This window comes from Symphalangus syndactylus, chromosome 16 (genome assembly GCF_028878055.3).
Source record: "Symphalangus syndactylus isolate Jambi chromosome 16, NHGRI_mSymSyn1-v2.1_pri, whole genome shotgun sequence".
NCBI classification, from domain to species: Eukaryota; Metazoa; Chordata; class Mammalia; order Primates; family Hylobatidae; genus Symphalangus; species Symphalangus syndactylus.
The window spans coordinates 48,633,241-48,658,579 of NC_072438.2; the positions used below are offsets into that span (position 1 = coordinate 48,633,241).

The following is a 25,339-nucleotide window of genomic DNA, read 5'->3' on the forward strand; positions in this document are numbered from 1 at the left end:
TTCTTTCCTACATGTATGTGTTAACTTAAAACTCACAAGATCTATACATTTAGAAAAGGAGACTATTTCTTATAAGGAGATACAGCCTGCAAGGTGGCCATCTCATGGGCTGGGAAGCACTGCCTCCAGAAAGGACCAGAGACAGGCACTTTAACGGAAGAGGAGCTGGGGTAGGAGCTTTATGCTGAATAGGTTGGCTAAACATACGTATTAAACAGGTTACAGGAAGAGCTATGAATATTCATAAAAGTAGTCCTGAAACATGTGTATGGAAAAACATGCATGTTACATACAACCTGTGTTCACCTTGGGGTGGAGACTTAACATTTAATGTATTACAGTTAGGCTCTGTACCTCAAAAGGTGAAGCAGAGATGAAGGCACACAAGTGCGTGGTCTCTGTAAAGTGGCCAGAACCAGCCTATGGTCAGTGGTCTTATCTGGAGAATGTTACTGAAATCAGTCTCTTGTGCAATCAAAGCTGTAGCTATGGTTGGTATAGCAGGGGTTCAGTTAGTGTCTGTGAGCTGGATTAGTTGTAATTATTTTAATATTGCTTCTCTCTAGGCCAGTGGTTGTTTAGCTGCCAGAGGGAGAAAAAAAAAAAAACTCTTGTGGTAGAACATAGTTTATTTTTTAAGTGTAGGGAGTGCATGACGTAACCCTTGCCTGGCATGGCCTTAGGTCCTGTTTATAATTTGGTATCCTATTCCCACAAAGAGTTTGTTCTGTCAATGTTATAATCTTTATTGTAACATTAACATGTTAAACATAGGCTGACTTCCTAGAACTAAATTGAAAGGAAAACCCTAACTTTCCACGCCTAAGTAGTTGCTAGTCAGTTGTGTCTAAACTACAAAAGGGAGGGGGTATAATGAGGCATATCTGATCTCCTGTCCCATCATGGCTGGGGTCCCCTTGGCCAAGAAAGGGATCTGTCCAGTCAGTTGACAGACCCCTGACTTAGGATTTTAGTTTTAGTTTATGTATATATATATAAATGGCTTCACAATTAATGTCCTGACTTTTAATTTGCCCTTCTGTTCATCCTCCACCCTATTGCCAGGGAGATCTTTCTAAATCTCATGATGTCACACTTCTGATTAAAATTGTTCCATGGTTCTCTGGAGTTCAGGGTCAAGTTCAGATCCTTTCCTCTGTACACTCCTGCCTGCCTCTCTAGCCCAAATCTTTCACAATCCCCTGACTGGTACCACCACTCTGGTCACACTCAACTAGTCCTCTCACTGTCCTGTTACTTCTTGCACTTTCTGTTACTCTGTATGGAGTCCCCTTCCCCTTTTGAGGCAGGAGAATATGGTATGGCGGTAGGGAATCTAATGCCGTTTCTCGCTGACTTCCTGGAACTAAATTGAAAGGAAAGCCCTTACTGTCCACCCCTAAGTAAAAAAAGGACCAGAGACTACTCCCTTTGCAAGCCCCCACCTGTTCTGCGCAGCAGTTGGGAAATTGAAAGTACCTCTGATTGGTTGCTTTTTGTAACCAATCAGACGTTTGCATAGAAGTGTAACTTTGTAACTTCTTCAGCCTCTGATTGGTTGCTTTGCGCAACCAGTCAGACTGATTGTGGACCACTTCATTTACATGAAGTCAACTCCAAGTGGCCAATGGGAAACCTCTAGGGGGTATTTGGACCCAAGAAGATTCTGTATCCAGGGCCCTTGAGCTGCTGTCTCATGCTCCCACACTCTGGAGTGTACTTTCATTTTCAACAAATCTCTGCTTTTGTTGCTTTATTCTTTCCTTGCTTTGTGCGTTTTGTCCAATTCTATGTTCAAAAAGCCAAGAACTTGGACAACCTATAACCAGTAACACTTTCAGCCAACTTTTTGTTCTTCAAGATCAAGGCCCAGACTTACCTTTTCCAGGAAACCTCCCCAGACCCCTTCTGATTTAGGTACCGTCCTCTGTGCTCCCTGTGATTAAATCAGCCTCTGCACATATTACACAATCACTATGCTCTGATTTCCGTTTACTTGTCTCTCTTTTGCAATCTGTGCCATATTCCTCTTTTTATCCGCCATGCCAAGTGTGGATCCTGTCGCATAGCAGGCCTCATAAATACCTATTGAAATAATTAATAATAGACGTAGAACCATAGGGCTTAGTGAGCCCCTGGAGAAAGGAATCAAAGATGTTTCTGAGGCCTCTGTATCGGGAAGTGCAGAAATTTCATGGTTTGAGAATGGGCAAGAAGGATCATTTGTGAGCTGTATTTAACGCAAAAGTTGCTCCCCCATCCTGATTTCTTAGCTCACTGGGCCAATCGGCGGGTAGGACCGGTGGAGCTCAAATTAGGAGAAAAAACCACACTTCCCGTCATGCCTCTGGGCACCGCTCCCGTTTCCCCCTCTTCGTCACCGCCTCTTCCCCACGGAAATGAAAGGAGCGCTTCCGGGTTCGGCAATAACCTGGAGCCGGCGGCATAGGTTGGCTCTTAAGGGCTTCACCCCAAAGCTCCATCTTCGCTCCCGTCTTTCTGGAAACACTTCTTTGATCTCGGCGGTGCGGGACAGGTACCTCCCGGCCGCTGCGGGTGCCCTGTATCCAGTCGGCTGCACCGGGCGAGCGAGACCCTTTCCTGGTGGAGGCTCAGAGTTCCGGCGGGGTGCATCCGGCCTGTGTGTGGCGCGAGGCAGGGAAGCCGGTACCCGGGTCCTGGCCCCAGCGCTGACGTTTTCTCTCCGCTTTCTTCTCTCTTCGTGGTTGCAGCGTCACAGACGCTAGTGTGAGCCCCCATGGCAGATACGACCCCGAACGGCCCTCAAGGGGCGGGCGCTGTGGTAAGTGCGAGGGCAGGGTAGCCTGGCTTGATTTGCAAGAGTTAGGAAGAAGCAGGAAGCGTTGCGAGTCCCGAGGCGTTCCAGAAGCTCAGTGCTTTCAGGAATGGGATTAATGAGTTGGGGTGGGGAAGTTGGAGCGAGGAGAGGGGAGGTCCTGAGCGAAGATATGGAGGGAACTGCAAGTTTGTTTCCGAAGCGACACTAGGCTGACCTGGAGCTGGTGGCCCTCACCGGTATGCCATGGAAATTGGGCCTTCTTTCCTCTTCTCACACCTCGCTCTTTTGTTTATCATAGGCCCCAAGGTTAAAGATGCCACATGAGTTTGTGCCATGACACACATGATCCATGACACACACCACGTGGAGCACACGAGTGCTGGCAAAGAACGTTTCTGCCTAGTTTATACCATTGTATATAGAAATTATGCAAAGGGAGGAGAGCGGTGGTCTTTTTCTTCTTCACTTTGTTCTTTATGAAGGGAGATACCATTATGCTTTTGTAATTTTTTTAAGATGCTGATCTGGAGCCAACAAGTTATTTGTGCCTGGAGCATTATTGTCCTCTACTTTTTAATCCATAATAGTTAAGTATTATTCTGTGTGACCACAATGCAGTTACCAGATTTGGGAAATATTACCTAATATAAAATCCAAGTGCAAATTTCCATAATTGTCCTTTAAAGTTGCTTTCTCTTCATCTGGGATTCAGTCAAAAAGCATGCATCGATGGGCGGGCGCAGTGGCTAACTCTTGTAAGCCCAGAACTTTGGGAGTCCAAGGCGAGAGGATCGGTTGAGTTCAGGAGTTGGAGACCAGCCTTGGAAACATAGCGAGACCTCATCTCTACTAGAAATCAAAAAAATCAGGCGGGTCGTGGTGGCTCACGCCTGTAATCCCAGCACTTTGGGAGGCCAAGGCGGGCGGATTGCTTGCGCCCGAGAAGTTGAAGCTGCAGTGAGCCAAGATTGCGCCACTGCACTCCAGCCTGGGCGATAGAGCAAAACCTCTCAAAACAAACAAACAAACAAACATAAATTAGCCGGTAGTGGAGGTGCACTCCTATAGTCCCAGCTACTCAGGAGGCTGAGGTGAGTTGTGCTGCTGCCCTCCAGCCTGGGGTGACAGAGCCAGACCCTATCTCAGCATGCATTCAATTTACTGGCCGTATCTTGTTTACTCCCTTTTAATCTAGAACAGTTCTGCCCTCTCCTCCCCTTTTTTGTCTTTTAAGATACTGATAGTTTTCAAGAGTCCAGACATACTTTGCAGCATATATGTACATCTAATATGTATATCTGTATTATATATGAGGAAGCATTTTACATTGATTTATCCCATCATTGCAGAATTTGTTTGATTATTTGATTAAGGTGGTGTCCACCAGTTTCTCCATTTTAAAGATACCTTTTTTCCTTTCTAATTAAAAAGTGTTCTTTGGCATGATACTGTGAGACTGTGCGAATATTGCTCCTCAACAATTTTTCACCCAAAGATCTAGTGATTTTTTTTTTTTTTTTTTTGCCTGATGGTTGGACAGTTTACTCTTAAAAATGTATACCAATACACTTTCTTAAACTTTTAAAATTGTATAATATACATAAGCGTGTACAAAACGAAATGCATAGCTCAATGATTTATTGCAAAATAAACACCCTGAACAAATAGATTTTAAGGAGAATGTTCTAAAACTAACTTTCAAACTGTGGTGCCCAGTTGTAATATTTGTTGAGAAACTGAGCACAGTAAGCTAGATTCATCCTTCACTTGATTCCTGCTAATCATTTCAGTTTATTGGAGTCACAGTACGGTAAGTCTGAATTTAATGATAAATCAAAGTTGTATTTCATATTTCTGAAATTACCTACATGTGGGTTAAAAAGACATAAAATAGAACAGCCTGGAATTTTACAATGTACTTGGATTTTTCTCTCAAATTTTTTATAGTTTTTTTTTTTAAAGATAATGAAATTAAATTACATAGAGCAGTGTTTTTAGACTTCAGGTAGACCCATTAATGAGTTGAGAAGTCAGTTTAGTGAAAACACCAGCTATTTTTTAAAAATTAAATAGAAAGTGTCAAAATCCATTATATACAGTAGGGTAAATATTGTTTGTGAAACTTTTGTTTATATATCCATGTATATGGATCTCGATGTTAAAATTGCAAAGATCCTAGACAAAAAATGTAAAAGCCACTTTTGAATATAAGGTACATTTTAATGAGAAAGTAAATTTTAAGATTCTGCTTTAGTGGTAATAGACATAAGTATTGGAGGGAAGCAGCAAAGGAAAAGATAGAATGGGAAAAAAATGGGGAAGAAAATGGTATACGGAAGTTTAATCTAGGACCACCGAAACTAGGGTAAGACGTGTGGGGGAACATGGAGGTGATAAAGAGAGTGGTGTAATCAGAGAGGCAGGTGGCCATTTAATACCTGTCAGCCATTTTTTGAGCACCTAGAGTATGCCAGGCCCTTGTGCATGTAGGCAGATTACAAGGCGAATGAGTTTAGTTGTTACCACTATCATGGTTTTATATTTCTTCTTCAAAAGGTTTCTTTAATCCATACTGGCTTTATGTGATGTTTTACTCAGCTCTGAGACCTACCTATTTGGATTTGAGATTTTTTTTGCTAAGAATAGGCATATGGATCTCTTGAGAGCAATTAGTTTTTGTTTAATGTTCTTTTAAAATAGATGAAGCCAATATTACAAGTGTTAAAGGAACACAGACAATTGTAGTTGAATTTTTGTTAAGATTATTTTTTCTAATTAATTAGTCTTTGCATTTTTTTAAAATGTCAGCTGATATTTTTCTATTTATTTCTGTTTAAGTACTTCTTGTGCTTTCCACATGAAAACTATAAGGTGTTTGGACTTGTCGTTAAGCATATACATGAAACGTGTAATTGCCTTAGAGTTTTCACCTAATGATCTAAAAAACAAATGGAGGAAGATTAAAATATTTTGAGTAGACATAAAAACCACACAGTCTTGATGCTTAAAAACATAATTTGCAGGCATAGCTTACAGTATTTTTCTTTTTAAATTTAGCAATTCATGATGACCAATAAACTGGACACGGCAATGTGGCTTTCTCGCTTGTTCACAGTTTACTGCTCTGCTCTGTTTGTTCTGCCTCTTCTTGGGTATGTATTATACATATTGCTGCCTTTTATATTCAATTGTTGAGTCAGTTTATATGGAATGCCTTTTAGGTGTAAGACTTGTTAATCTGTAAAGGGTTTAGGGACAAATAAAACACAAGTTCCAGCCTTAAAATACTAACAACCTATAACATTATCAGTTAGAGGAATATTTTATATCTTGTGCTTTGTGAAACTAACACATTGAAAATCCAAGGAAAAATTGATGTGTGGGAATGAGATAAGTTCATGTTTTTTTCATTTTTACTATTTTTACTTATTACTTGACAGGAAGATCCTGCTTTATAAAATTCAATTTTATAAATTGATTATAAAAAATTCAGTTGGGCATATATATGAAGTGAAGCTATTAAAAAGGTAGAATAAGTTCATGTAATTTTTTTCTATTGACAAGTGATTTAGGTGTTGTGCAATTATGATGCAATTCACAAAGGAGGAAGAGACACTGCAGTTGTTTATGTCTCATGATAACCTCTCCTCTGGTAATTTGCAGGTTGCATGAAGCAGCAAGCTTTTACCAACGTGCTTTGCTGGCAAATGCTCTTACCAGCGCTCTGAGGCTGCATCAAAGATTACCACACTTCCAGTTAAGCAGAGCATTCCTGGCCCAGGCATTGTTAGAGGACAGCTGCCACTACCTGTTGTATTCACTCATCTTTGTAAATTCCTACCCAGTTACAAGTATCCTTTTCTACCTTGTTAACAATGAAATTGCCAACTAAGCATATAAGAGATCTCTTCTGATTATTTCAGCAATGAAGGCATTCCATGAAGCCTGGGTTTGTTCTTGGCACTTCATTTGAATGAAGATATGTTTAGTGTAAGAATTTCTGACTTTAAAATGTGAACTCTAAACTTTGAAGAGCTGATTTAGGAATTTTAAACTATCTTTGTTCTTGACTTTTGTAAGCTTCTCTATTAGAATGGATATTTTCAAATTCCGCTTCGAAGCACAAGCTTATGCAGAACTTCCTTTAATATTTAAATTTTTTTTCATTTTATTCATGTTTTTGGCAAAGTGTCCAGATGTCTTGCTTTAAAAAAGAGAGGTCCTCAGCTCTTTCCGTCTTTTTTTTTTTTTTTTGAGACAGAGTCTCGCTGTAGCCCAGGCTGGAGTGCAATGGCGCGATCTCGGTTCACTGCAGGCTCCGCCCCTTGGGGTTCACGCCATTCTTCTGCCTCAGCCTCCCTAGTAGCTGGGACTACAGGCGCTCGCCACCTCGCCCAGCCAATTTTTTGTATTTTTAGTAGAGACGGGGTTTCACTGTGTTAGCCAGGATGGTCTCTATCTCCCGACCTCATGATCCGCCCACCTCGGCCTCCCAAAGTGCTGGGATTACAGGCGTGAGCCACCGTGCCTGGCCAGCTCTTTCCGCTTAACCCCCAGTGAACTAGACACAAATGGAACTTAACCAAGAAATAACTTATTTAAGCAGGTAATGAGATAATCAATACAAAGAAGTTAATATTTGCTGTGTATAGAGTAGAAAATAAGGACATGCATGGATAATCCATGAAGCTAATGAGAAATAACTCATTTGGAATTTGTATGTTTTCACATTTCAGAGGTGTGTTGTGGGATGATACTGGGTATTCCATAAAGGAGGGGAAAAATAGGGAAGAAGTTCTATAGTGAACACTAGGTTAAGCTTTTTTTTTTCTTGCTCTGTCGCCTAGGCTGGAGTGTAGTGGCGCAATCTCGGCTCACTGCACCCTCTGCCTCCTGGGTTCAAGCAGTTCTCTGCCTCAGCCTCCCGAGTAGCTGGGAATACAGGTGCCTGCCACCATACCCGGCTAATTTTTTTGTATTTTTAGTAGAGACAGGGTTTCACCATCTTGGCCAGGCCAGTCTTGAGCTCCTGGCCTCGTGATCCACCTGCCTCTGCCTCCCACAGTGCTGGGATTATAGGCGTGAGCCACGACGCCTGGCCAGGTTAAACATTTTTAAATAGGATTCTTTACTGTAGGGGCTTTGGTATTCTAACGTGTTGTGAAACTAAAAGAGTTAGTAGGGTTTTTTAAACTTAACTTTTTTGGTTTTTTTTTTTCTGTAGATTATCTCTGCAAATCATTTTGTGCATTGAGAAGTGCTGCTCTAAGAGCTTTTGAATATTTATGATACATCTGTATGTTATGTAAAGCACAATAAAATATGCCTCTGAGACTGAACATTACCTATTTAGATACCTATGCTCCTGAAGTATCAAATTTTTAAATAGATTTTTATAAGTCTTAAGGAAAAGAAATAGCAAGAAACCGAAATTTCCTGAGCACCAATTTTGCCAGTATAAGAACTTGAATTTAGGCCAGGCGCAGTGGCTCACGCGTGGTGGCACTTTGGGAGGCTGAGGTGGGTGGATCACGAGGTCAGGAGATTGAGACCATCCTGGCTAATATGGTGAAACCTCGTCTCTACTAAAAATACAAAAAATTAGCCAGGCGTGGTGGAATGTGCCTGTAGTCCCAGCTGCTCGGGAGGCTGAGGCAAGAGAATGGCTTGAACCCTGGAGGTGGAGGTTGCAGCGAACCGAGATCGTGCCACTGCACTCCAGCCTGGGCGACAGAGCGAGACTCCTCCTCAAAAAAAAAAAAAAAAAGAACTTGACATTTAATCTTTGTAGCACTCTGAAAAAAATTGTTGTAGTATATTTTTAATAAAGATGCTGATTTGCTGATTGTCAGTATTCACTTCCCACACATTGGCTAGTAAGTAGTAATGCTGAAAAGGTCTTTCTAACTTAAAAGCCCTACCTTATCTACAGTTAGTGGGTGAGTAATACTTGTGTACATTAAAAATATTTCTTTCTGTATGTGGGTAAAGCTGGTAACTTCATTTAAATGTTCAGTATATGGAGATTCCCTTTAAATTACTTGCTTCACTGAGATAATGTGGGTAGTTTGAAATGTAAGGATAAAATTTTTCCTGTTTCAATGCATGGGTCTGTAATGTCCCATCATAATTTGTATTGGTTTATTTTTAGGTAAAACTCATTAAATGATTATTATACTGCAACTGTAAATGATAATCATATTTGTTTGGCATATTGGCTTGACCAGCCTCTGTTGATTGAAGTGCTTTGCAGCCACCAATGTTAAAATTCTAGCCTTTCTGAGCTATAACAGGAAGTTATACAGAGATTTTTTGTCATATCTTTTAGTAGCTTAAAATTTCTTTGGAGGGAGAAATAGAAATGACAGAAAATGTGTTTTAATGTAGGGTAAACTGAATATGTCAATAACTTTGGGAACAGTGCCTCACACAGATCAGGTGCTCAGTAAGTTTTGTTGAGTGAATCCTGAGGTCTTGCCAAATGAGACTCATGACTGGTGAAGAAAACCTTTCTGCCTTTTTATACAGTTGGTTATTTGGTAGCCCCTCTTCCCTGGGAATGTTGAAGATTAAGGATTTCATATTCCTTAACTTCTTACAAAGGGAATGTAGTAAACAGCGGGAATAACATAAACTAGTAATTGGCAGCAAATGCTAATCTGATTATTAAAGTGATACAGTAATAAATAAAAGCAGGCTCTAAGTAATATTACAGACTTGCTTTCTGATCTTTCTTCTTATAAAGGCGATATTTTGTCCTTGCTCGATTAATAACAGATAGTTAGGGCATTTCACCTCTTATCTTTTCTAAATACATTGTATTAATAGTTTAAAAGTAATGTTGAAGACTAAGATTATGAATCTCTTACCAAGGATTTGTGAACTACAGAATGTTAGAGATAAAAGACTCATTGGAAATTTCTAGCTTTGATCTCTACATACTCATTTGCCACAGCATGAAACTTGGCCTAGGAAAATTAGGTTAGTGACAGAGTCAGGAGTGGAACTCAGGTATCTTGACTCCCAGTTCAGGGCTCTATTTTCACTACCTGACACTGCCCCTTTTATTGAATTCAGTCTGGATATGTGTCAAAGTTTAAATTCTTTAAGGATCAACAGTTTTATAGTGACTTTAGGAGAGAGTTGTAGCTTCCGTCAGTTTCAAAGTAGTCTATGATTCATTAAAAAATTTAAAACTTTTTATATACTTAGGAAATGGACATTTTTCTTAATTCTTATTAGAGGTGGGAACGAGTTGGTCAGGATATTAATTTGGAGAACTATATTAGAGAGTTAGGGTTCTTCTAATACTTGGATATAGGTTGGTGTCTTGCTTGTCAGTTGGAAACTGGGACCCTTGAATTCCTAAATGAGTTATGGTTATAATGAATTTGATACTCAGGTTATGTTACCGCAGTCACCATTTCCTGTCGTATCAGGCCTTCAGTTAGTATAGAAAAATACAATGGTTCATTTCTTAGGAACTGCTAATATTTTTAAGACAAGTATTTTTGCCATTTGTGATTGACTAACAGTCTATAGCATTTTGTGGAACTACTTGACAATTTTTTTTTTAAATCAACCTGGCAGAAATTGGGGTGGAGAATGGAGTCTTTTGAACACTTTCCATTTTTCAAAAAGTTGAATGAAAAATGTATGTTTATCCATGGCATAAAGCCAAACAGTTGGACTCAAAAGGATTTTTTCCTTATGTCTGTAATTAAGCTGATGAGAATTTCAATTGACTATATACAAAGCAAAATATATACTGCCTTTTTAATTTTTACAAATTGAGAGCATAACCGTGACAACTTGTTAGGTATAGTATCTCAAAATAGTGGAGTCCTCGTAGGAAAGAAGTAATAAAAGATCTTTAGTCTTTGGGACTAAAAATTGGGGAATTACTCTTTAAACCATTACCTTAGACTCTTTCCTCAGTGTTTGAGATTGTGAAAGCACTATGAAACTACTGTGTTTGAAGGCTAAGTTCGAGTGACCAAGAAAGCCGTTGTAGGGTTAAAAGCTATACTTACAACCCTTTGGGGTGGCCTAGATTTCAATTTAATTTAGCAAGTGTTTACATTGTTACCCAGTAGAAATGAAGGAAAAACCTTTTTTTCACTACTAATTTTTATCATGAAAAGAACTGTGAATTGGCCGGGCATGGTGGCTCACACCTGTAATCCCGGCACTTTGGGAGGCCGAGGCAGGCGTATCACCTGAGGTAAGGAGTTCGAGACCAGCCTGGCCAACATGGTGAAAACCTGTCTCTACTAAAAATACAAAAATTAGCTGGGCTTGGTGGCAGGCGCCTATAATCTCAGCTACTCAGGAGGCTGAGGCAGGAGAATCGCTTGAACCCAGGAGGCAGAGGTTGCAGTGAGCCAAGATCGTGCCATTGCACTCCAGCCTGGGGGAGAAGAGTGAGACCATCTCAAAAAAAAAAAAAAAAAAAGAACTGTGAATTTTAGAAAATGAAATAGTTTACTTTCTTCTTTATAGTTAACAAAATTTGATTTGGCTTAAAGTGTATCAGTAAAACAAGCCATTCCACTGAACTCATTTTAGCAGATGTTTCACATCTGTATATTAGGACATAATACATAGTCTGTTTTGCAGAATACTTGATGACTTTTAAATGTTTTCCTTAATTGTTTTCTTTAGTGAGTATCTTCCCAGTCTTGTTATTCTCTTTGCTTCATGCTGCCACATATACGAAAAAGGTCCTTGATGTAAGTAAAACTGCTCTTTGTCTGACTTCTGAATTACAGATCATTGACATGAATTCAAGTTCTAAGACATTTTGGTATTTGTCACAAAAAGTCCCTCTACACCTTACAAACTTGTTATGAATTATTTAGTGATTGGAAAGTTTTAAGTTTAAAAGTGTTTACTGTTGAAGTTTCACAAACTAGAACATTTTATAGATAAAGGATTGCACTTAAAATCACCCCCCAGTCTCCAGGGGAATTTTTCAAGTTTGAAATAGATCTATTTTTTTGAAACCTGTGTCTCTAAAGTTTGTTGAGCTGCCCGATCTCTTGTTCTATCAATGTTTAATTCTGGCATACCTGATAAGTTGAGTGTACTGAATGAATCTCTTGTACACTAATTTTCAGAACTGCTGCTTTCCTGAAATTCTTATTGCTAGGTTGGAGCATTAAACCTAACTTGGCACCAGGCCATTTACAGCATATACTAAAATTTGAATTAAAATATCCAGGCACATTTACCAAGCACATTTACAGAAATTTGAATTAAAATAGCCAGATTTATGCTTTGTATTGGGCATTTTCTTTATCCCTATAATTCTTTGGTCACAGCAGTAATTACACTGCTGTATAATTCTAACATTAGCTAAGGAAGGAGTCACAGATATTTTAACTGTATTACTGGATAGTCAGATTTTGTCGCAGTTAGAGAGAAATAACCACTATTTTTTGTTAAATAATCGTTCTTGAGAAAAAGCAGCTAAGAATGAAAAGTACTTTTACTAAAGTTGTTTTTTATATTGTCTAAAAATATAAAAAAGCAGGAAAGTATACTATATTTGTCCTTAAATGGTTTGTGAACTTTATACCATCATTTCCAAAGTAGTATATTTGGTTGTATTGCCTGTTGGATAGGCTGTTTACCTACAGAAAGAAACTACTGTTATCAGAAATGCTTCACTTATTTCTAATGTTGGTTTTCTTTTGTTTTAGGCAAGGGGCTCAAATAGTTTACCCCTGCTGAGATCTGTCTTGGACAAATTAAGTGCTAATCAACAAAATATTCTGAAATTCATTGCTTGCAATGAAATATTCCTGATGCCTGCAACAGTTTTTATGCTGTTTAGGTAAGGAAAAATTATATTTGTTTTGGGAGGCTGATGACTGAACGTAATAAAGATAGTAACTCAAGTTTTATTCTGTTTAAATCTGTTGAAGGTAGGTATTGACATGTAGAGCTAGACGAATCTTAGCAGTCGCCTAATCTAACCTTTGTCATTTATAGTAGAGAACTTGAAATGTAGTAGACCTAGGAATTTGTCTTATTCCTTGTGATTTATCATTTAACATTTTAAAAATTACTTTCATAGTTACCACCTTTGAAAGAATCTTATGAAGTCTAATCTAGTCCATTTTGTCACTATTGAGATGATGTTTCTTACACTAAAGAAAAACTTTTAAAATTAGGTTCTTATATTAATAGTGCCTACTATCACCTTATTTTGTTTGTATCTTATAGAAGTAATACATGAATAAAGAAAGCCATCCTTTTAAAAGTATGAACATTAAAATAATATTGACCTCTGCATTGAAATTCTTGCATTACATTTTAAAACAATACACCTTGCTACCCAGATGATTGTTTTATCAATTTTTAGTTTTACAAGTGATGAGACATTACAGATAAAAGCTAAAATAACATTTGACTCTATGAATCCTAGTTGCAATTTTGTCCTCTTCCCAGAGGTGTTAAGGAGTTTAATATGTGTCTATGTATGTAGTCCTTTAAAATACTTATACAAATTTGTAGACATATATATTGTGGATGTGGAGTTTTGTTTGTTAATTTGTTTAGTCCTTATTACATCAAAAATGTTATTCTGGCTGGGCACAGTGGCTCACGCCTGTAACCCCAGCACTTTGGGAGGCCAGAGTGGGCTGATCACTTGAGGTCAGGAGTTCAAGACCAGCCTGACCAACGTAGTGAAACCCTGTCTCTGTTAAAAATACAAAAATTAGGATGTGGAGAAATAGGAACACTTTTACACTGTTGGTGGGACTGTAAACTAGTTCAACCATTGTGGAAGTCAGTGTGGCGATTCCTCAGGGATCTAGAACTAGAAATACCATTTGACCCAGCCATCCCATTACTGGGTATATACCCAAAGGACTATAAATCATGCTGCTATAAAGACACATGCACACGTATGTTTATTGCGGCACTATTCACAATAGCAAAGACTTGGAACCAACCCAAATGTCCAACAACGATAGACTGGATTAAGAAAATGTGGCACATATACACCATGGAATACTATGCAGCCATAAAAAATGATGAGTTCATGTCCTTTGTAGGGACATGGGTGAAACTGGAAAACATCATTCTCAGTAAACTATCGCAAGGACAAAAAACCAAACACCTCATGTTCTCACTCATAGGTGGGAATTGAACAATGAGAACTCATGGACACAGGAAGGGGAACATCAAAAAACCAAACACCTCATGTTCTCACTCATAGGTGGGAATTGAACAATGAGAACTCATGGACACAGGAAGGGGAACATCACACTCCGGGGACTGTTGTGGGGTGGGGGGAGGGGGGAGGGACAGCATTAGGAGATATACCTAATGCTAAATGACGAGTTAATGGGTGCAGCAAAACAACATGGCACATGGATACATATGTAACAAACCTGCACATTGTGCACATGTACCCTAAAACATAAGTATAATAATAAAAAATAAATAAATAAAAACAAGAAAAAAAAAATTAGCCAGGCATGGTGGTGCACGCCTGTAATCCCAGCTACTCGGGAGGCTGAGACAGGAGAACTGTTTGAATCTGGGAGATGGAGATTGCAGTGAGCTGGTACCACTGCACTGCACTGCAGCCTGGGCAACAGAGTGAGACTCTGTCTCACCAAAAAAAAAAAAAAGGTGTTATTCTGTACCTTTTTCCCACTTGTATGTTTTCATAACCTAATTGATTTGGCATATCCAGTTCTGGTTTTTTTTTTTTTTTTAGCCGTATAGCATTCCAGCTTATCTCCTGATCATGGAATTTGTTTCCAAATTTTTGCTTTTCCAAATATGGACACAGTAATTATTTTTTACCTGCTTATACTTAATGCCAGTGTTTTCTTTAACATAGATACCAGAATTGATTTTGCTAGTACAAGCTAGGTGCCTTTTGTGTTTAATGGACCATGCTAAATTGTTCTTTAAAATGTCTGTATTACCTGTTTTTCATAATCTTGTTAGTTTGTAACAAACTGTCATTATTGATCATATAGTTATATTTTATAATTTTAAATGTACCTTGCCTTGATTAACTAGTAAAGTTTTCATGTACTTGACAATTACTTCTTTCTATAGCAGTCTCTTCAAACTAAGAACAGAGTTTTATAGATTTCCTTATAAATGTATATCTGTTTCATTCTTTTAAGTAGTGCTTTCTTCTGAGAACTCCAGGACTGGCAGGTGTTGCTTAAGTTGTGTGGTCTCAAGTAGATTTGATGCAGTTGTATTTGTAAATTAACTCTAAAACCTGACCCTAAAATTTCATAAAAGCCTCCTCTTATCCTAGAAGCTGAAAGCATATAAAAGAAAAGGGTAATGTAATCTGGGACAACAGAAAAAGGGACAAGATCGTTCTAATGTTTTTCCCATCATTTGTAGGTTTTTCTTTCCACCTCTTTGTTTTGTGATCCTGATCTACACTTAGGAACTTTAATTATTAATTAGTAAAAGGAACTTTTTGCTCCCTTTTGTTATTCATTTTTCTCTGGTTTTTGTGTCACGTAATCCTGCTTTTGGGTCAGACCAGGTTCTGTGATTTGTTTCATGTAACTAGATGAAAGTTAAAATGGCAGATACCAGGCCGAGTACGGTGGCTCACGGCCTGTAAACCCAGCACTTTGGGAGGTCAAGGCGGGCAGATCACGAGGTCAAGAGATCAAGACTATCCTGGCCAATATGGTGAAACCCCGTCTCTACTAAAAATACAAAAATTAGCTGGGCATGGTGGCGCATGCCTGTAGTCCCAGCTAGTCGGGAAGCTGAGGCAGGAGAATTGCTTGAACCCTGGAGGCAGAGGTTGCAGTGAGCCGAGATCGTGCTACTGCACTCCAGCCTAGTGACAGACCGAGACTCCGTCTCAAAAAAACAAACAAAAAAAAGGTAGATACCAAGACTAGTTTTTTTATATGGGTATAATTGATGTTTATATCCTGAAACCTCTGGATTCTGTTTAGTAAGCAAAATAATTTCTTAACGCTTCTCTTAAATCTGATTAAAATAATTTTAATGAAATTCTGAGATGCCATGCAAACTTAGACAAAAACTTCACTTTTGAACTATAGTGAATTTTTTGTTAGGAGCACCAGGTTTTGACTGCATTGGTACGTTAATTCAATTGTGCTCCTTAAATGTTTAATTTAAATGTTTATTTGTACAAACTTGCCATCTTAATTTTTTAAAATTACTGTAAAAAAGATGAGAATTTACCAGAAATGTTTAAATAGAGAAATAATTTTGTTTGAAAAATTAAAATCAGCTTATAAAGTTGTACTTAATTCTTATTAGGAAAAGCTGTTAATGCCTTAAGTAGGTAGCTTGAATATAACCTAAACAATAAAATTAAGAACAATCTTACATTACTGCTATTCCTAATATGTTACCCTTTGTGGTAGACACACTGTCTAATATTAGGAGGCTTTATCAAGTTATATTTGTGCCAGTAATGCTTCAAGCCCTGTATTTAAAAATTGATGCATAGTCTATGAGTTTATCTTACACATGCGTTGCACGCGTGTGCAAAGACAGATAAAACGATCATTGTGGCTTTATTTCTAATTGACTGGAGCCACCCAAATATTCGTTAGTAGGGAGTTTGTTACATAATAGTCCAAGCATTAGATGGTATATTTGAAGCTGTAAAAAAGATGGAGGTAATTTATGTGTTGTGATATGGGATAATCACCAAGATATAATAAGTTAAACTTAGTTGTGTAGGGTGTTCTCCATTTATATTTAGCAGGGTGTGTGTGTGTAAGGACATAGACGTTTCTGTCTCAGTTTTTTGGAAATGATAAACCATCTCTGTCCTAGAGTTGTTAAACAGATTTAGTGAATTATAAAGTGAGCACCATCTTAATGTTAGTCATTATATACACTTGTATATATAAATTTCTCAAAGGACATATTTGAGATTGTGGTATTAAGTTTGAGGAAGGGGCTAACTTGGATGATGGGAAACTTGTTTTTTAAGTGAATATTTTCTATTTATATTTTCTGTGTTGTGTCTCTTACATTTTCACTTTAAAAAGATAAAAATTTGTCAAATTATTGGGGAAAATGGATGTTGCATTTGTTTAGTGTAAGTTTGTAATCGTGTAAATTTTTTTTGTTATGAAAGTAATACAATTTAGAAGAAAAGGTTAAAAAACCTAATAAAACACATTTGGCATCTTAATATATTTCTTCCAATTTAAAAAAATACAATTGTCATAATATGTGTAGTTTTATATTCTGCTTTTTTCAAAGTTGCTATGTAATTTTCATAACCAAGATTCTAGGTAGTTGCATATTAAATCCATTAAATAACCGTAATATAAGTTGTTTAATTCTACTTCCTTACGCTTCACATTAGGTTGTTGCCACATTTTGTTTGTAGTTATTTCAGTGAATGTCTTAATTCAGATAGTTTTTCTTAGGGAAGAATTCCAGACTTGGTATTTCATAAACATATATATAATTCTTGGGATATTGTAATTGTGTTTTTTAACCAAGAACAATAATTAGTATAGGCTATGTAGATTTACTAATGAGCCAGTGTAATTTTTTTGGTGGGGGAGAGTGTTTTTTTTTTTTAATATATATAAAATAAGTCATTTTTCATTTGCATATTTTATGAAGCTTTACAACTTGATTTCATCAATTATTAATTATGGAATTATTTAACATTTTCTGATTTATTTAGTATTTTAAAAAATTTCAAAAGTAATACATATAAGAATACATTTATAAAAAATTAAACAACATTTTACTCTTTACCAATCATATACATTCTTTTATATCCTTTTTAGGGATAACTTGGATTTAGACATGGTAGATTTCACTATGACCATTTGATGAATGAAGATACACATATTCTCTAGTTGAATTGCCTTTAAGTTTTGAGAGTATACACATGAATTGATAATGTATATTTATCACACTTGTATTTGTTTATTTCAGTGGTCAAGGAAGTTTGCTCCAACCTTTTATATACTATAGATTTCTTACTCTTCGATATTCGTCTCGAAGAAACCCATATTGTCGGTAAGCTGATGATTATTTTAGGCATGTTTTATTTGTTGAGAGTATTGTGAATATATAGTATTTGTAAATCTTGAGAGTTACTTAGCTAATGTGTTAGAATTCAGAAGCAAGCAGTGTTTTTGTAAATTTAAGTTCTAGGCCTTAGAATGTACTGGGGTTGGTGAGGAAGTGGTTGTACTTCTTTTTAGAAACTGAGACTGCAGTTATCTACGCCACCTCTAAAGCACTGCTAAAACTTAGCAAATTTTAAAATGTGTAAGACATAGATTCCACTCTCAACTTGCCTAGTTGAAGAAACAAAACACATGTCAATTAGATAAACAATGGTTAGGATACAGAATTCACAAGCCAATAGATAATGAATGCCATAAGTTTGCTTTGTTTTATCAGTACTGCAGTCCACAGAAGGGAGAGATCATTGGGCCAGAAGATAGATGAGCCCAGGAAGGTTTCACAAAATTGAGATTGTGGGAGGAGTAAAGTTTTTGAATAATGAAAATAGGGAAAGGCATTTTAGGTGGGGAAATAGTAGGAGCAAGAGAGACGAGAAGCACAAGCCATATTTGAGGAACTTTATGTAGAGCTGTTTTGACTCTAATGGAGATTCTGAATGGTGAATTGCTGGAGCTAAGATTAGAAAGGTATATTGGAGCCATATTATAAAATTTCTTGAGTTTTAGGAGAAGAAGTTTGGAATTTATCTTTTAGGTGAATGGGAATGATGGTTTTGACATGGTCAGAATATTCTTCTGATAGCCTTGTGCCAGAAGAGTTTGAAGCAGAAAAATGAGGAAGCAGAGAAATTTTAGGGAATTACTGTAGTTTTCAGGAATGGAGGCTTAAATTAATATACACTAAATTATGCATTCTGATCTCAAGCATTGGAGTAAAACTAACATGATACTCAGATACTAATATTAACATAGTCTATTTTTAAGTTTAAAATAATGTAGTAGAATTCAGCCAGAAATCCAATGAGTGCATTACAGAAATCTGTATATTTTCAGAAGTACAGTAAAAAGAACTTGAATTTGAATGCTGGCCCATTGTTAACTAGCTGTGTGACTAGGCAAGTTATTTAAATTTGGATTTCTTCACTGGTAGAGGAAATAACTCCTGGGGGTGAAGTGAAGTAGTATTTTAAAAGTACTTAGACTGTTAGGTTCTTACTAGTTCATTTTCATTATTCTATGATCTGATTTTCTGTTCAGTGTTTTTGTGCTCTATTAGACAATGTCTTTTTTGTAATACTTTCTAAAACAGAACTTATTTTAGACATTCGTTCTTAGTGAGTCTCTAGTAGCAAATTAACATTCATTTTTACTTGATTTCTTGAGTTTTAGCCTTTTTTCTTTCTGGTCCCTATATTCATTTCAGACATTATCTTGTAGTCTCTTGCCCTGACATCTGTTATTTTAATCAGAAAATTTGTTTTTCTGTGCTTCTTTGTGCCTCCTTCTCCATTCCTATTTTCTCCACATACCCTTAAATCATATTAGTACATCTAGAATTTAGTTTTCAGTGGACTGAAAAGGAAAGGATAGCAGTGAATCAAGATAACACGAATATGTGCTGGTAAGCATCTTCAAAGCTGTCTTATAAGCACCCATTTTAATCAAACCAGTGGAAAGGTAATGGAAAATATTTCAGCTTGTAAATATTGATAAACAGGCTATAAAACTACATTTTCAATACTACACTTTTTTTAATTAATGGTTTTGAGACCATCTGTATTCACAGTTTGTACCATTTTCATCTACAATATTTATTCTCAAGTTGGTGGTTTCAGTTCTTTTTGGATCTCTAGTGCAGATTGTCTATAGCTGTGCTGTCCAATACAGCACAGCAACCACATTTGACCATTTAAATAAAATCGATAAACCTTAGAACTCAGTTCCTTTTGAGCACAGTTCAGGTGGGTACTCAAAAGCCATGTGTTGCTGGTGTTGCAACTGTGGATCAGCACACATAAGCAAAAATTTTGTCATTGCTCAAAGTTCTGTTGTCAGTGCCATTAAGGAACTCTCTGACTTGCTCCTTCAGCACAGATATGCAAAAATTTTATCATTGTTCAAAGTTCTGTTGTCCGTGCTGTTAAGGAACTCTGACTTGGTCTATGCCAGCGATGCAGCCAATAATAAAAGAATTAACTGTGACTTTAGCGAAAGCGATTGACTTCGTTAGTCCTCATGTCTTCTAGCTTTATTCATTTGACTGATCGGTTAAAACAGTGATTGTATGTTGATGAACTTATGTGGAATTAAAATATCTTCTTTCAGAGGTACTCACTGCTGAATAAACTAAACAGCCATGTAAATCAGTGTGATGATGAAGGTGCTCTGAAAGCATAGAGAACAGACAGAGACAAGTAAGAATTCACTGAGGAGGTGGGAACATAAGCCAAGTCTTTTAAAGAATGAGCCTGAGTTCTGACACATGGGTGCCTGAAAAGTGCTTAGCATACTTGAGCTCAGAAAGTCTGTAGAGAATTGATAAATATCTGTGTCCAGAAAGGTAGATGGTAGAAAGGACTAGATCATGAAAGGGTTTGGATTTTATTTTGAGGTAAGGAGAGCCTTTGAAGATTGTAACATGGAGAGGCTGGGAACCCCCATGATGAAATCTGATTTAGAAATATTCCAGAAAATGGATTGCAAGCTCACCAAGAGAAGAAAATTATCAATTTGGAGACTATTAAGAGAAGTCTAGAGCCTGAATTAATCCAGTGGTAAAAGGAAAAGGGGACAAATATGAAAGGTATTAGGAGATAGGATATTAGGGCTCGAGAGAAAAGAGTAAGTTAAAGACCCACAGGTTTCTGGCTTGGAAGCCTTAGAGTTGTAATGGTACTCTCACACGAATACAGGAGATACAGGAAGGGCAGGTTTTGGAAAATTATGCATTACTCCAAATATTATTGTCTTTCTGTGCAAGCATATTAAATACTTGTTTAGAAAAGTAGATTTGTTGCTTTTTTTCTAACCATAAAAGTAAAACAGGGCACAAAAAGGTAGAATAGTAGTTGCATCTTTATACAGGATGAGTCAGCACATAAGGTGAAAATTGTGATTGGTTAAAATTACCCTTGATGATCCTTCATATCACTTATAAATGTCAGTACAGTATACATGATTTTGTGTATACTAGCCTGTATAATATATGTGATGTGCACAGTATGTAATAATACTTTGTAGGCAGTGAGCACAGTTAAGGCATAGGGTTTTGCCTTAAGCCCACATGGTTTTGGGCACAAACATGCAACATAAGTCGATGATAGGAGCGAGGGCAGGGAGTGGCAGGAGATGGGGCAGAAAATTAGATTGAGACTAGATTGTGGAGGGTATTGGGTGTTATGCTGAGGACTTGGGCTTTAGTCGGAAGGCATAAAAGAGTCATAGTTCAGTGTATTGATCCAACTGGGAAGTAACATTTATTGAGCATCTTCTGTATTGCATTTAAACTTCACCACAACTCAGAATTATTTTACAGAAGAGGAAATCTCTGAGGGACAATATGTACATTTAAGGAAATAGTGGGTGAATAAATATATAACACTGTCCATGTTATATATTTTTTCTTGTTCTGTTTTAAAAAACTAGTTGAAAACTAGTTGACTCTAAAAAATATATATATAATTTTTAAAATATAATCTGAGGTTTTAGAGATAGCCATTTATTAAATACCTTTGTTAAATGAGTGTTTCCACCCATAAAAGATGTAGGTGTTGAGTTTGAGAATTTCATTGTATTTTGTGTTTTCACTACAATGCATGCTAGTTATTCTTTTACTTCAAATTCTAATGGCTATGGTATATTCCTTTATGAGCATTTGTTTAGCATTAGAGGCATACTTCAGAAATATTGTGGGAGTGGTTCCAGACTACCACAATAAAGTGAATGTCACAATAAAGCTGTCAGATGAATTTTTTTGGTTTTCCAGTGCATACAAAAGTTATGTTTACACTCTGCTGTAGTCTGTTAAGTGCGCAATAGCATCACCATCAGCAATAAGGCTGTTCTGCTTTCTTATCATTCATCTGTTCACAGAAATGGCACTTTTAATTTTCTTCAGGAACTTTTCCTTTGCATTCACAGCTTGGCTATTTGGCACAAGAGGTCTAGCTTTTGGCCTGTCTTAGCTTTAGCCATGCTTTTTTCACTAAGCTTAATCATTTCTAGTTTTCAAAGTAACAGACATGGGAGGCCTCCTTTCACCTGAGCCATTATAGGGTTATTAATTGGCCTAATTTCAATATTGTGTCTCAGGGAATAGGTAGGTCTGAGGAGAGGGAAAGAGACCAACCAGGAATGGCCTTGATGAAGTGCTTCATCTTATATTTGTGCAGTTTGTGGTGCCCCAAAACAGTTACAATAGTAACACCAAAAAGAGCACCATAACAGAATAGATCACAGATCACCATAATAGATTAATAATGAAAACATTTGAAATAGTGGAAGAATTAGCGAAGTGTGACGCAGAGACATGAAGTGAGCACATGCTGTTGGAAAGTGGCACGGATAGTCTTGCTGTATGCAGTGTTGCAACAGACCTTCAATTTGTAAAAAATGAAATAACTGTGGAGTACAATAAAATGAGGTAAGCCTGTGTATTGCTTTTTCCTTGTGTTTCTCAAAGAAAACTATTTTATCTTGCAGGACCTTATTTAATGAACTGAGGATTGTTGTTGAACACATAATAATGAAACCTGCTTGCCCACTGTTTGTGAGAAGACTTTGTCTCCAGAGCATTGCCTTTATAAGCAGATTGGCACCAACAGTTCCATAGTTTAACATCTAGTTAAGCTACAAATATAGTATAAGCATTATTAGCAGCTGGTACTTCTGCTAGGGGTTGTAAATTCCAGGTGTTACACTGACCTCAGTCCAATTTACATAATTTACATAAATGCATCTCAGTAGAAAAATAATCATTTTCTTGGCATGTTAAATCAAGCTTAAAAAGTTTTGAGAAAATTTTACTGCGCCGTGTTGCTAATGGTTAAAGAAGTCTGTATCTAGTGATAAATGTACCAATTTTTTAAAAAAGATGCTGTTGTGCCTATATCATGAAGTACATTTATTTCTCTTGTAAAAAATAGCTCTAAAATTTGTTTCAACCTAATTGGTAACCTGAGTTTATATCTGGCGTGAGTTCATTATGGTGATAGACATATGTGAATTCAGTACATTTTGAAACAGTATTCTACCATTCAGTAATTTTGGTTAATGATTTTAACATTTCTCAGTGTATTTAATTTCAAATTGTTTTCTTAATTGGTTTTATGCTGCTTTGTTAGGACAGATGTGTTTTGAATGTACCGTTAAAAGAAGAATTCTATGTATCTTAAACTATGATCTTCTAAAATTTTATTTCCATAAGTACTTGTGTGGCCTTGAGAATTTTTTAAAAGGCTCAACTGTAAGCCTCTTAGCCAATTGGATAAATATTTGGGGTCACCTAGCCATTGAAAGCAGTAGTGACACAGCTTTCCCTTCAGAGAGCCATTGAGAAACATTTCTCAAATAGGAAATCCTTCTTTTGCTAATGTGGACATATAGATTATTCGTATTATAGTTTGTAGAACTACCTAGTTCAGAATCTTGACTGCCAGTTTTCTTGGTTTCTTGGCCTTGAATTTTCATAGACAATTGCAACAGTTTAGATGCCTTTTGAAAGGAATTAACGAGGATTCAGCATCTGACTATATGTGTGTCTATTCTGAAATAATAATGGAGAGTATACTGTAGATTACATGTTTACCCATCAAATCTGACTTAAAAGGTTAAATGGAAGGTTTTATAGGTAAGGTAATTGATTGGGAATGGGGTAGGGAGAGGAGTTGTGGGGGAATAGTGTGCATTTCAGTCTCTTAATGCATAGATAAATTTAGGGGAATTGGATGTATTATGCAACTTTGATTTGGGTTGTAAAATGTGTTAAATCCTGTTCATTGAACTCCCATCAACTCTTATAAAATTCATGCTGATCTTCGTTACCGTTGCATGATTGGAAATGTTTAAAACATTGTACAGTTTTAGTATAGAGAAATGTAATGGTTTTTGTGACCAGTTTCTGTCTGCATGTAATTTGGATTTCTCAAATACATTCATTAGTAATTTATCAGCAACATTAGTTTTATTTTTGTTCATCTTCCTAATCTATAAAAAGGGGATATTCTTAGGATAAATACATGAAAAATTATACTTGATAGCTTAACTATAATCAGCTATTTTTGTATTTTTGTAATATCTGTCCACTAAGTTGGAGAAGCAGCCTCATACAGTTGATTTTGTGTATGTGGCTAGTCTTATTGTCACTATATAAGTAATCTAATGGTTTTAGAAACTAAACTTTCTAGAGCAATAAAATGACTATAATGTTAAGTAAACATAACGTTGATTTCTAATTATGTTTTAAAAAATGAAGTCTTGAATTATATCAAGAAATTTTGGCAGCTGAAGTCATGTTTATTTTGAAGCTATTAGTATTTTCCTATAATTTAAAAAGATCTTTTAGATTTATAGAAGAGTCAGACGGAAATGTACAAGTGAGTTTTTTTTTGTTTTGTTTTTGTTTTTTGAGATGGAGTCTCTCTCTGTCACCAAGGCTGGAATGCAGTGGCGCAATCCTGGCTCACTGCAGCCTCTGCCTCCCTGGTTCAAGTGCTTCTCCTGCCTCAGCTTCCCAAGTAGCTGGGACTACAGGCGCACGCCACCACGCCTGTAGTCCCAGCTGTATTGTAAAAATACAAAATTTTTGTATTTTTTGTAGAGACGGGGTTTCACCATGTTGGCCAGGATGGTCTCGATCTCCTGACCTCGTGATCTGCCTGCCTCGGCCTCCCAAAGTGCTGGGATTACAGGCGTGAGCCACCACGCCTGGCCAAGAAGAGTTCTTTTGCATACCCTTTACTCAGCTCCTCTCATGTCAACGTTTTACATAACTGTAGAACATTTATCTGAAGTAAGATATTAGCCCAGAACAATACTACTAACTGAAGTATAAAACTTATTTGAATTTCAACAGTTTTTTTCATTTCTTATTTTCCTTTTGTGTGCTCTGTTTATACCATGATCCATGATTATGATTGTCTTTTAAAGATCTGTGTGTCTCTGTTTTGAGTTTTTCCTCTTTATTTTGAAAAGTACTGTTGGTCAAGATAATTGGTCAATAATCCATCTTGGTTTTAAGAAAAAGCATTTTAACATTAAAACTACTACAGTATAAAACAACACTCTGTGCTTTAAATTGAGGTTTTGTGTCATTTTAGCAGAGTTATAATATTTCTGATATACTCATGTTTGACAAGTTGAAACAGATTTGTTTCTTAAAGGAAGGTTTAATATACAAAAAAGGTAATCTTAAACTCCCAAAAAAGTAAATTTTACAATTTGAGCATTACTAGATGTTTAGTTTGCATGAACTCATAGTTAGAAATTCTGCAATAGGAATATCTACAACCAGCTGATTTGGAATTTGAAATCATAGTGTTACATGTATACCTAT

The 25,339-nt window shown here is 36.8% G+C and overlaps 1 protein-coding gene across 4 annotated transcripts; it reads left to right on the forward strand.

Moving 5' to 3' along the window:
* The first annotated feature begins 1,724 nt into the window (after positions 1 to 1,724).
* On the forward strand, positions 1,725 to 25,067 carry TMEM33 (transmembrane protein 33). 4 transcript variants are annotated; one of them, XR_010116336.1, is made up of 9 exons: positions 2,371 to 2,536; positions 2,733 to 2,803; positions 5,858 to 5,952; positions 6,464 to 6,651; positions 11,465 to 11,532; positions 12,505 to 12,638; positions 17,750 to 17,833; positions 22,489 to 24,521; positions 24,566 to 25,067. XR_010116336.1 is itself a non-coding variant. In XM_055245635.2 (8 exons), the coding sequence occupies exons 2-8, from the start codon at positions 2,759 to 2,761 to the stop codon at positions 22,616 to 22,618; spliced, it is 744 nt and encodes a 247-aa protein (XP_055101610.1). In that variant the 5' UTR covers positions 2,371 to 2,536; positions 2,733 to 2,758; the 3' UTR covers positions 22,619 to 25,067. The 4 variants fall into 4 exon arrangements, 2 of the variants coding, with proteins under 2 accessions (XP_063475919.1, XP_055101610.1); XR_008651588.2 differs by having other exon boundaries at positions 2,360 to 2,803; XM_055245635.2 differs by having other exon boundaries at positions 22,489 to 25,067.
* The last annotated feature ends 272 nt before the right edge of the window (positions 25,068 to 25,339 follow it).